The 13,326-nt window shown below is 42.9% G+C and overlaps 1 protein-coding gene across 2 annotated transcripts; it reads left to right on the plus strand.

Annotated features, from left to right (window-relative positions):
• The first annotated feature begins 149 nt into the window (after nt 1–149).
• sec23ip (SEC23 interacting protein) lies at nt 150–13,321 on the plus strand. Of its 2 annotated transcripts, none has more exons than XM_014154264.3 (17): nt 150–493; nt 872–1,386; nt 1,962–2,172; nt 2,621–2,814; nt 3,078–3,167; nt 3,427–3,637; nt 3,895–4,036; nt 5,807–6,015; nt 7,003–7,103; nt 7,184–7,345; nt 9,237–9,332; nt 9,566–9,745; nt 10,601–10,756; nt 11,055–11,157; nt 11,872–12,060; nt 12,166–12,334; nt 12,749–13,321. In XM_014154264.3, the coding sequence occupies exons 1-17, from the start codon at nt 361–363 to the stop codon at nt 12,828–12,830; spliced, it is 2,943 nt and encodes a 980-aa protein (XP_014009739.3). In that variant the 5' UTR covers nt 150–360; the 3' UTR covers nt 12,831–13,321. The 2 variants fall into 2 exon arrangements, with proteins under 2 accessions (XP_014009739.3, XP_014009740.3); XM_014154265.3 differs by having other exon boundaries at nt 7,187–7,345.
• The last annotated feature ends 5 nt before the right edge of the window (nt 13,322–13,326 follow it).

Raw genomic sequence — 13,326 nt, forward strand, 5'->3', positions numbered from 1 at the left:
AAAAGCTATGTTACTAATGTTGACTGTCGACTAGAGAAGAAAGTAAATCAGAAACTTTGTGTAAACGTTGTATTGTTTAATTGCAGTAGCTCAGCCACGGCAGTAGATGGCAGCACTGAATCTTACTCATATTTAATTTCGTAACCGGTCCATCAAGACTGCAAAGAACTTGCGGAGACTCATTGAGCTGATTACAATCAGCACTTACTCAACAAGGAATACTTGACCTTATGACTTGCATTACAGATCAGTGAATTTATCCAAACGCCATCACTGAGAACCACGTCTGAGATCCGGTTTGTGAAGTTATGCTGCTCTGGCTGTAAAATAAGCTTGGCTACGTGTAATTTGGTGGTGACAATGGCTGATAGGAAAACCAATACTGTGCCAAATTCCAGCGCAAATTTACTGTTTTCTGCGGCACCAGAGTTCAATTTCAACCTACCTTTCATACCTGTCAGTCAGGCCAGTGGTCCGGCGGTGTTATCAGGAGGTAAGATAATGGCGAGGGCCACAGCAGGGCACCCATGACAAACATGACAGCTAGCTATCTAACGACGTTAGCTAGCTGCTAGCTAGTTAGCTGCCAACAAGCCCATTTGAATAGTTATAAATCCCTGCAATTTAATAGATATCAGGATGTTTCTGTGGGAGCTTAGTAAATAAATATAATAATATTTGCTACTGCAGTGTCAGGTCAACAAAACTCATATCAACATAACCCTTGTTTCATCTGATTTGTCTTAAGTAAATCAGAGTTGAGGTTCTCAAAAGGGTGGATTAACATTGTATTCTTGACATTGCTCACAGTTAGACTGTTGACAAGTTCAAATGTAACTCAGTTGCTCAATATTTCTGTTATTTTTCCTAGATGATTCTGCAGATGTCGGAGAAGAAGACAGCTTTCTTGGCCAGACCTCTGGAAATACCCAAGCACCGTCCACATTCAGCTACTTCTCCAGTCCCGTGAACAGCAGTGACCCATTTGCCTCCATTGGACATCAGCCGGCATGTCCACCCCCAGCATCACTATCAGTAGCCCCCGTGGCATCTGGACCAACCTCTGTCCCCATTGTTGCCAGCATGGCCCCAACACCCCCTGTCCCACTAACCAACCCTGCTGTGCCACAGCCATTAGGCAGTGTTGTTTACCAGAACCCCATGGGAAGATACACTCCTCCCCCTAACACAGTGACCCCACCCCCTCCACAAGCCCCCGATCAGAGTTATAATCCATACCGTCACACACCCCTCAGCAGCAGAGCCAAACCCTATATGCCAGCTCCAGAGGTCCAGTCACTATCCAGCCCACCGATGCAGCAAAATCCCTACACTATGGGCTCTCAAGCGCCAACATTCCAATCGGCACCCTCCACATACACAAATGTAAACAACAACTCCACTCCGTTTATTGCTTAGTAGTGAATGGTGTGAACCTCTTATTTTAAGATGACTTAAACTACTGGCAATCAGGCTAATATAAATGTCTCTAAATGTCTTATAGGAGAATTTAGCTTTTTTACAACCAAATCAACATTTTGTATGGATTGTTGTAGATGGCGCCAGACACTTTGTTTGCGATTTGACTTGTTTTTTGAGAAATCTTGCCCCAACCAGTGATTTGCTTCCTCATCCCCGTTGTGCAGTACGGGGGCTCTGAAAAAACAAACAAATGCTCCAAAAACACCCAAATACGTCCTTTTAGAAACTGAAAAGCTCTCAGTAAAGTGATGCAGGTCTTTAGATGTTCTGCACACGAAATTGTTTTTTTCCGTACTTTATGCACAACGTTATATTCCATTTTGTTGCGAAGTGAATCGCTGGTTGGGGTAAGTTTCTCAAAATGAATGAAATTGCAAAGAAAGTGTCTGGACTCTTCTATAACATGCCATTTACATCAAAAATAGAGATTTGTTTGTAAAAAAAAAAAACGCTAACTTTTCCTCTAACTCTCTCTTCAGCCCCCTCCCACACAGATTCAGGGGCCACCCCCTATGACCCAACACTCCACCACTGCTGGAGCACTGGTCCCAGCCAATCAAATGATGCAATATAACGTGTATGAGGCTGTCCAGCCTCACTGGTTCTTCTGCAAACAAGTGGAGTCCAAGAGCGTCTGGCTTCCCTTTAGTATCCTGGACTCCATTCAACTGGAGGAGATCTACAATTCAGGTGAGATGAATGATGTGATTTCTACTATATAAAAAAAAAAGTATCATCAGAGCCATTTTATATTCTAGGTATCCAAGTTGACTTTGCATAGCTCTCTTCTTTATGTAGGCCTAGATATTTGTAAAACATGTTTGTTTAAACAGAGCCATTTTGAAATATGTGGCGTGTTCATTAGGCACCAAACATTGCAAAATGTTTTGAAACATTATTCGTTGCGCGCCCTAGTAAACTCCACCCTAATTCATGCACACTCACAGATACATAATCATCTCACAAAAGTCTGTCATTTTTGTTTTGTTTTTCATTCATTTGTGTGTTTGTTTAGCCTATCTTTTTGTTGTCTTTTCCTATCGCAATGCATTTTCTTGTACGTAAAGCAAATATCTGAGAAGCAGACAATAAAGAAATATCGAATCTAATATGATATTTTTTTTTCATTCTCGTCCAGTGCAACCAGACCCTGAGAATGTGATTGTGTGCACAGAAGGAGGGCGCTATGACGTGCAGCTCTATGACCGCATACGTACAGCTGTATTCTGGGAGGAGGAACCTACAGAGGTGCGGCGCTGCACCTGGTTCTACAAGGGAGACACAGACAGCCGCTTCATCCCCTACTCAGAGGAGTTCAGCGAGAAGCTAGAGGTTGGTCCCATCAATGGGAGAAAAAAATAAACAGGACCAGGGTCGTGTTCATTAGGGCACGCAATTAAAGAAAATGTCGTGTGTTCGATTTCCATTGCAAAATGTTTAACTATATTTTACTACGGTGTGCCCTAATGAACAAGACCCAGGGTTCACTGTTACCCAGATTAGAATACAGCTGGACAATGGGGTAGCCCTGAGAGTGGACTGAGAGATTAATATTATTATATCTGAGCATTGTTTGATTGGCTGTCTTTACGTAGGGAGAATATAAGAAAGCTGTGTCAACCAACCAATGGCACCGTCGACTGGAGTTCCCATCAGGGGAAACCATTGTCATGCACAATCCAAAGGTATGTTTGTGTGACTTCATTTTACAATGCATAATTACCAGGTGTTTACTAAAACATGAAATAGTAATAACTTGTGAATAACTTGTTTGTTTCTTTGAAATTCATTAAAACAAGCACCAGGTAGTTACCAATCGTGAACACTGAACAAGACCGTAACGAAAAATAACATATCATGGTTTTGAGTGGACTTTGTTGTTTTGCCGACCCAGACGCGACTGTATTTCTAGTTTGTGAAGAGGTTCTTTTTGTCTTTTTACAGGTGATAGTGCAATTCCAGCCATCCGCCATGCCGGACGAGTGGGGTACAACCCAGGATGGACAGACCAGACCCAGGGTGGTCAAGAGGGGCATTGATGATGACCATGATGAAGTTCCAGATGGGGAGCTCCCTCAGGTGGATCACCTGGTGTTCATGGTGCATGGCATCGGTCCAGTCTGTGACCTGAGGTTTAGGAGCATGGTGGAGTGTGGTATGTGTGATCTTTCGCTCCACATGGCTCATTAAGTCTCCGTTATTGCCCAGCTCTATATTCATATCATATATTGGATGTGTTTGTTTATGCCATGAATGGTATAGGTTGTGGTATGTTCTGCCTGTCATGGTGTTTCTTACTATGCCAAGCAAATGCCCCTAAAGTGTATTGAATGTAACTCTGTTGAATATCCATTTACTGCTCCATACTAACCCAGATAGAGTATTAGAAATGTGTGTTGCTTGTGTTCACAGTGGATGACTTCCGGAGTGTTTCCCTGAAGCTGCTGCAGAGTCATTTTAAGAAGGCGCAGGACGAGCGTGTCATCAGTCGAGTGGAGTTCCTTCCTGTTCAGTGGCACACGGCCCTGCATGGGGACGCCACAGGGGTGGACAGGTGAGGAGACGAAAAAAGGCTCAGACTTTTGTTTCCACTTCCATGGCCCGGCTCCGGTGTCTCACTGGGCCATGGCCCAGTGGACCTGCTCTGACTTGGGAGCCAAGGCCAGGCCACTGGTACTTTTCTGCTTGCATTAACATAATGGCTAACTGTGAACATGGGTTAACAACTTCCACGCTTAACACCTTCTCACATTCTGCTCCCCCCAAGTCTTTAGTGTCACACTCCTGATGGAAAAGCAATTCCCGAATAATAACACTGGAGCTCACAGTGAGGGGGAAAAAGTATTTGATCCCCTGCTGACTTTGTACATTTGCCCACTGACAAAGAAATGATCAGTCTATAATTTTAATAGTAGGTTTATTTGAACAGTGAGAGACAGAATAACAACAAAAAAATCCAGAAAAACGCATGTCAGAAATGTTAAAAATTGATTTGCATTTTAATGAGGGAAATAAGTATTTGACCCCTCTGCAAAATCAGCAGGGGATGAAATACTTTTTTCCCTCACTATATATTAACATACAGTGCATTTCAAAAGTATTCAGATCCCTTGACTTGTTCTACATTTTGTTACTTTACAGCCTTATTCTAAAATTGATTAAGCACTCTGGAGAAGGTTTTTATCAAGGATCTCTCTGTACTTTGCTTTGTTCATCTTTACCTCGATCCTGACTAGTCTCCCAGTCCCTGCTGCTGAAAAACATCCCCACAACATGATGCTGCCACCACGATGCTTCACCGTAGGGATGGTGCCAGGTTTCTTCCAGATGTGACGCTTGGCATTCAAGTTCAATCTTGGTTTCATCAGACCAGAGAATCTTGTTTGCCATGGTCTGAGAGTCCTTTAGCAGGCTGTCATGTGCCTTTTACTAAGGAGTGGCTTTCGTCTGGCCACTCTACCATAAAGGCCTGATTGCTGGAGTGCTGCAGAGATGGTTGTCCTTCTGGAAGGTTCTCCCATCTCCACAGAGGAACTCTGGAGCTCTGTCAGAGTGATCCATTGGGTTCTTGGTCACCTCCCTGATCATGGCCCTTCTCCCCCGATTGCTCAGTTTGGCCGGGCGGCCAGCTCTAGGAAGAGTCTTGTTGGTACCAAACTTTTTCCATTTAAGAATGATGGCGGCCACTATGTTGTTGGGGACCTTCAATGCTGCAGACATTTTTAATGGTGCAATGCTGCAGACAAAGGTCTGAATACTAATGTAAGTAAGGTATTTCAGTGTCTTTATACATTTGCAAAAATGTATAAAAACCTGTTTTCGCTTTGTCATTTTGGGGTATTGTGTGTAGATTTATGAGGATATTTATTCCATTTTAGAATAAGGCTGTAACAAAATATTGAAAAGGGGAAGGAGTCTGAATACTTTCCGAATGTACTGTAAACATTGGCAACAAACCGGTGTGGGGTAAGTCTCAGGTGGAAGTGAACCATAATGGAATTTTAAGGACGTTCATACACTTGGGAATGCGTCCTGTTCTTTGTGGGATCGGGAAATTATATTGTATCACGAAAAATCTGTGCTGACGTGAGCGGCAAGCTTTTACAAATGTAACCACACAATGGCTGTGTCTGTGAACATTACTATCTGTCAAATCCTTGCTAATGCTCCCGCCCGTAGGATGGACCTCAGATCCTGTCCTCCAATACGCTTCGAGAGGAATTGAGGAAAGAAGGATGGAGGAAGCAAGGATTTGAGCGCTTGTAAATCAGACACAGCCAATTTCTCCCACTCTGACTCAAACCTTTTCCTACTGTTGTTTTAGGAGGATAAAGAAGATCACCCTGCCCAGCACGGGTCGTCTGCGTCACTTCACTAACGAGACCCTCTTAGACGTGCTGTTCTACAACAGTCCCACCTACTGCCAGACCATCATGGACACAGTTGCCCTGGAGATGAACAGGATCTATGCCCTGTTCATGCAGCGGAATCCAGACTTCACAGGAGGCGTCTCGGTATCCGGACACAGTTTAGGTACAAACAGCCAGACACCAAGGGCCACTTTTCTGGACCTACCGTACATTCCGGACTATAAGCCGCAACTTTTTTCCCAGGCTTTGAACCTCGCGGCTTAAACAATGACGCGGCTAATATATGGATTTTTCCTGCTTTCAATTTTTTTTTCTCCAAAAAAACACTTTCTGTGATGTGCTCGGTTTTTTGGCGGCATGAAGCTTTCATTAGACCAATGAAATTGCCGAACGGGTTAAGGTCAAACAACTTTTTTGTTTACTGTTTAGATTAAATCGAGCGCTCTCAAACTTCCCATCATTCTGACTACGGTAGGCATTTTGTCACCCTCATCATGGAGAAATGCATATGATGCAGCTTTCAAGTTGAAGGCGATTGATCTGGCTGTTGGAAAAGGAAATAGAGCTGCTGCACGGGAGCTTGGTCTTAATGAGTCGATGATAAGACGTTGGAAACAGCAGCGCGAGGAATTGACTCAGTGCAAAAAGACAACTAAAGCTTACTGCTCATTTTTTATTTTTTGTTACAAGCCGTGTTTCGTTAAAGCCTATTTATTTTTGTTACAAGCCGTGTTTCGTTAAAGCCTATTTATTTTTGTTACAAGCCGTGTTTCGTTAAAGCCTATTTATTTTCGTTACAAGCCGTGTTTCGTTAAAGCCTGTGTAAAGTTCATTTGTTTCAATGTACCGGTAGGCACCTGCGGCTTATAGACATGTGCGGCTTATTTATGTTCAAAATAATATAGATTTTTTAATTCAGTGGGTGCGGCTTATATTCAGGTGCGCTTAATAGTCCGGAAATTACGGTAGATGAAATCTTAGTGCTGGCTTAAAAGAAAAACTTTGTTCAATTGAGAATCTCTATTGTAAGTGCTTTTTAGTCCAGGGCTAGGCTTAATCTGGGTCCAGGAAACCAGCCCAAAGTGTTCATACTTTTAGCTAAGTCATGTGAGAAAGATTTGGACAAACCTGGCTCTCTGTGTGTTTGCAGGTTCCCTCATACTTTTTGACTTGCTGTCAAACCAGAAGAATGTCTCACCTTTGCAAACCATGTCAACTGCAAATGGGGGCCACCCTGCAGGCAACAAACAGGTAATTGGTCCATAGCTATCCAAACATTGTTTATTTCATTATTTCGGTGACACCAGAGAGTGTAACTCTTCTCCTTAAAGCAGGTGGCTCACCCCGCTGCTGCTACCCCACCTGCTGCTGTAGGGGAGGAGCCTAAGGAGGAAGGGGAGGAGTTTGCCGATCTTTCTGCATCGCTGGAACATCTGGGCCTGTCTGAGTACCAGAGCACTTTAGAACAGGAGAAGATTGACCTTGAATCTTTTGTAAGAACACTCCCTGCTTGTCATGAACCCATATACTGTAGTTATTGATATTTACTTTAAATTCTTATGACCTATGTTCCCATTAAGCTGCTTCACAGAAGAAATATCAGCGAGCACAGAGAAGCACGAGATTGAACTTCAGGGGAAAGGAAAGGAGGAGTTGTACAACAGTCAGTTCCTCATTTAATCCTCTGAATCAGAGAGGTGCAGGGGGCTGCCTTAAATCGCCATCAACGTCTTCGGCGCCTTGCTCAGGGGCAGAACGACAGATTTTTACCTTGTCAGCTCGGGGATTCGATCCAGCAACCTTTCGGTTACTGGTCCAACGCTCTAACCACTAGGCTACCTGCCGCCCCTACCCGACTTCCTAGAGTTTTACCCGTTAGTTGACACTATCAACGTTTCCCTTTACTGTGGCAATTGGGACCGAATCAATGCAATATTAGCCACTTTCAATGCAACATACTGAAACAAAACTAACGATGCTAGACTTAGTATGCGAAACTAACTATGCAAGAGATTGTAGGCAGAACGCCTCGGAGTAGGATTATATTGCATTGACAGACACAACTCAGACCCATACTCTACACAGACTGGTGCGCAATAACCAATCAGCTGCAGTAGGGCTATATGCAAATAGACCATTGCCACATATGGATCTGTGCCATTCACTTTGAACTGGACTGTTTTTACAGCATGAGCAGTCGTGAGTAGTTGCACTTGTTTTGAGATCAAAGCGAGAGCTACATGTAGCGACGTGCACATTTGTTCATATCCTTTCCTAGTTAGTGAGTTATTAGCCCAGTTATAGATCATTTGTAGTCAGCAATTGGGGAGTGATTGCTTCCTACAAGAGCACAAAACATGTACATCTTTGAAAAGCAGGTCAGGTAAAGAGCTTTTTTTTTTGTCTTAAACGGGCAGTGTTGTATTTTGAGACAGGCTTGAATAAGCTTAGCAGCCAATAGGCAGAGGGTAGCATAATTTGTCTGATTCTCTGTAATAATGTTATGGGAATAATGCATTTAGTAAAGTGGTTTCTTGCATCAAACAACACTACATTTTCAGTCACCACCTTGTCTGAAGGACAAGTGGATAAACAGGTTAATGTCAAGCCCTGCATGTTTTTTTTCTTCAAGTCTCGTGGAATGTAGGCCTCACATTGAACACCACACATTGGCTGCTACTGTAGGCTGAATGATAGAACAGCTAAACTGTTAAAATGTTATGAAATGCATTTTCTCCATAGTTTATGGTAGGCGACTCTGGTAGGCCTGCATTATGATCAAATAGCCACAGTAGCCTACTTGACCACTGTTAAAATTAACTTAAAGCGGGTGCAGCCTCCATGTTCACAGTAAACGCACGCCAGAATTTGCACAACTTTCAAGTTTGCGCTCAGCAGGCCTGAAATTTGCTTAGTGATGAAAATAATTAGGGAACATTGCTTATGACACTATTAAAGAGACATTACACTCCAAAATAACGTATGTCAGATGTTTTAAGACCTCAAAAGTCAAGGTGAGTCCACATGCCACAGCATTGGTTGTGCAGATCCAGCTTAATGCCTAAATGATTCATATCTGAAATGAATGTAAAAGATAATATTACAGTGCTCATCTTTAACATTTATTTTGGATTGTGTCTATAAGGATATAGCTATATGGATCTACAAAACAAATGTCCTTGGGTAAAAAAAACAAACACATTTGAGGCCTGAAAATAACTGACTTTTGAGTGAAATTTCCCAGAAACGGAAAGTAAATGATTCAATTGTATTACAATGCCTCCCTAGGCCATTTCCTAGAATTGGTGATTACAATCTATGGTCCAAATCCCACTGTGAAATTACGTCTGATTGATTAATTTCCTCTTTTCTATATTTTGTTAGCTTATGTGCACAGTTGAGGACCTGAAAGAGATGGGAATTCCATTGGGGCCAAGGAAGAAAATTGCTAAATTTGTCAAAGAAAGAGCAATTAAGCAGGTGAGCATTTAATCGTCTTTGTCTCTCAGTCACCAGTGTTGTGTTCAACAGGAAGAAAATGTTTTGAAATGGGCTGGTACAACCTGAACTTAGAATACAACATTTGATCTATTCCAAAATGTTTCACTACAGTGTGCCGTACTGAACACAACCCAGTGATGGCTAAAACTGTGTCAACTGAACATAATCTTCTGTGTTCGTGTACCTTCTATCTTCGGGACTCCTTTCGTCAGGCAACAAGTCAGGCAGCACGAGATAAGAAGGCAGCAGAAGTGAAGGTGGCCAGTCAAGAGGTCGTCCCCGCCCAATTAAGTGAGTCCCTTCCAGGGCCCGGCACCACGAAGCTTCCTGTTGGCGGGACTTACTCGTCCGTCCATGTGGATTACAACTACTTCAAAGTTGGCACTGGACAGGTAAACCTAAACCTCTGCCAGGATTCAATCAGATCAGCGTAACCCGCGTAACTCTTCGTTGCTTTTGTTTAGGCGGTGTCGAAGGTGTAACTGCGTTTAGAGCTGTCAAATCCTCAAGCGACCCCTGGTGTTACCGATCGCAGACATTTCAGTTGGATGCACCGAGTCGCAGCCGTGTTACAGCTGTTTGAATACTGGAAAGTTGTTTTCTAGTGACATTTATTTGGATACATCCATAACAATGAGCTAATGAGGCATGATTTCACCTGGCATAGACAATGTGCTCTCTCGTTAGGACACTGTTGTTCAGAGGAGCTAGCCAACAACACCGCTAACACAATCACTTCAAACTGCAGCTGGAAAGACTGCAAACCAGCTGCACTTTGTTTCACCTTTTTTCAATTTACATCTTTGTATATATCCATAAAAATGATGCCAGCTGATTCATGATTCGACTGGCTGAGAAACGCTGTCTCCTCCTGACATGTTCATTACTATGGGTCAGCTGGAGATCAAAGCAAATGTAGGAGAGACAGACAGCAAATTTATACAAATATCCGCTGTTGAAAACTAAATGTTACTCTAAAAGTAATGTGAGATAATGTTTAAATGCTTCTTATAAGTGGAGATCAAGTTACACATCCGACACGCCGAAACAAAAGTAATGAAAAGCTAATCATTTGTCAGCTAGCGCGGGAGTCCCACTGATCTGATTGAATCCCGACCTTACAACATGACGTTAGCGTGGAGTAATGACGTTAGCCTACAGCCTTTCTGTAATGTCAATGCATAAGCATACATTTTCATCAGGGCACAAATAAAAGCACTGTCTGGTGTTGATGTTCTGCCCCATAGGTGTCGGTGGTGTACCACACTCTGGACTTTGAACCGGTGAATTTCTTTGCCCTGGGATCTCCCATAGGGATGTTCCTCACAGTGCGAGGCCTGGAGAAGATTGAGGAAAACTACCAGCTACCCACCTGCAAGGGATTCTTCAACATTTACCATCCGGTTAGCCAATCTTCCTCACAAGTGTTCTGAGCGGAGTATGGGTGTGCATGCAGATGACATACCGAATGTGACAGGATTTGCCACTGTCAGCTATAAAGCACATTGTGACAACTTTATGTAGAAAGGACTTTATAAATACATTTAATTGAACTGTGACATGGTTAATGCCAATGTGTTTTAATTAAAGTAGATCAGAGTAGCAAATACATGAATTGATATGGAAGGGTGTAATAAATAGTTTATCAAAATGTTAAAATATCTGTTTGCTCGAACTGCTTGTTGGAACTGTTTGTTTTAGCTGGACCCAGTTGCTTACAGGATTGAGCCCATGATCCTGCCAGACCTGGACTTGAAACCTGTTCTGATTCCACATCACAAAGGGAGGAAGAGGCTGCATCTCGGTATGGAACTATAGATTCGCCACTGGCTATTTTATCTTCAGATTTGTGTTCTATTTATTACCATCGCCAGGTGAACCCTACCATTGTCATCACTGTCTCTTCCCATTTTGTCTTTGAAAATGACTAATCAGACCCTGGTCTCCGAGGAACAGTGTTTCCCCTATATTTATTCTTGCCACCGCTGGGGGGGGGGGGGGGGGGGGGAGAGAGAATGTTTTAATTATATATATCACTGAGTGTACAAAACATGAACAACCATTTCCTAATATTGGGTTGCACCCACCCAGTTTGCCCTCAGAACAGCCTCAATTCGTTGGGGAATGGACTCCACAGGGATGCTGGCCCATGTTGACTCCAATGCTTCCCACAGTTGTGTCAACGTGGCTGGATGTCCTTAGGGTGGTGGACCATTCTTGATACACACAGGAAACTGTTGAGCTAGAAACACCCAGCAGCGTTGCAGTTCTTGACACAAACCGTTGCGCCTGGCACCTACCACCATACCCCTTGCCACCACTGCTGGGAAAAAATCCTAGTGCAAACACTGGTTAATTACAAGAAGTAAATCAAATACAATGACTCAGATCTTGGCAGAGTGAAACCTCACCAACAGAACACAAAGAGCAGTCCTGGAAGACCAGGATTGCAAAGTGTAGTATGTTTAATTTATGTCAGTGAAGTTTACAATCATGGATTGTTTTGTGTGTGTGGCAGAGCTGAAGGAGAGTCTGTCCCGCATGGGTTCAGACCTGAAGCACGGTTTCATCAGCTCCCTGAAGAGTGCCTGGCAGACCCTCAACGACTTCGCCCGTGCTCACACCTCCAACGCCCAGCTGGCAGCCGAGCTCGCCATGGTGGCCAATCAAATCAAGGAGGAGGAGGAGAAGCATGCACACAGTGATGGTGAGTATAAGAGTGATTTAAGTAAGTCATGAAATATTGCTCTTTCGGTTTATTGGGATAGGGCTTTAAAAACCAACTTTATTTAAACGTCAAAACATTGGTTAGCCGCAGAACACAGGATAGTGGAGAGTCCTGAGCTGCTGAGAGAAGAAGAGCCCCAGGTGAAAATAGGAATGCTGAACGGGGGGAACCGCATTGACTACGTCCTACAGGAGAAGCCCATCGAGAGCTTCAACGAGTACCTCTTCGCCCTGCAGAGTCACCTGTGCTACTGGTATGAAAATCAGCTCTGCTGCTTACTCTGGCCCTTTTTTTATATATTAAGGTGGAACAGGAAATGTTGATCAACGTGCACTGTTGAATAGATTTCATGGCTGGGTGGCCAATCATCTCATTCTGCCCCTTGGGTACTCCACATGTCATACTTGTGTGTGGTTGTTTATAGCTGCTGATTGATTAACATTTAGCCATAACATTTTCATCAAATGATGTCATATTATTCTCAAGAGCTTTACCTCCGATTTTGTGTCTACTGCTTGAGTTTTGAACCCGAGACTAAGACCTGGATTACGTTTGTCTTCTCTACACAGCTGATCTATTTTGAGTTGAGGTATTCTAGTTTTGAAAAATAATTCCGTCTGCAGATATTGATTTAGTTGTTCCTTCCCCCCCCCCCCCCCCCCCACAGGGAGTCTGAAGATACAGCCCTACTACTCCTGAAAGAGATCTACAAGACCATGGGGATAAACCCAGAACAGATTTTACATTAATGCAATGGGTTGGTAACCTGGTGGAACCACCCTGGTTGCTGCGTTCATTCCACGTAAGTGAAATGGAATGGTGAATGCAGTGATCAGGCCGGTTCCACCAGGTTAATGGATTGGTTGGAATGAAAAATAAACCTTTCTGAAACCATCATACTCCATCAGGTTTGTCCATGTCAATGCTTTTTGATTTGATATTGTATATGGTTCTTTGTTAGTATTGATTTTCTATTCTCATAGTCTATTGTATGAGGATGAATATGCTTGTAATATGCCCTTTGTCTTAAATTAAGAAAATAGATCAAATTAGTGGATTCCAAGACCACTTTACTTGTTTGAAATTAAATTTTTACAGCCTAAATTATAGAAATGGTGAGGTTTGCTGAACAAAATGAAATTAAACATTTACAAGAGAAATCACAGAAACTGCTAATTTAAATATTTACTTCAAATGTCTTATGTTTAACAATAGCCGTAAAATAAACCATTTACTTTCACATTG

The sequence above is a fragment of the Salmo salar genome, chromosome 18 (genome assembly GCF_965601325.2).
Source record: "Salmo salar chromosome 18, fSalSal1, whole genome shotgun sequence".
NCBI classification, from domain to species: domain Eukaryota; kingdom Metazoa; phylum Chordata; class Actinopteri; order Salmoniformes; family Salmonidae; genus Salmo; species Salmo salar.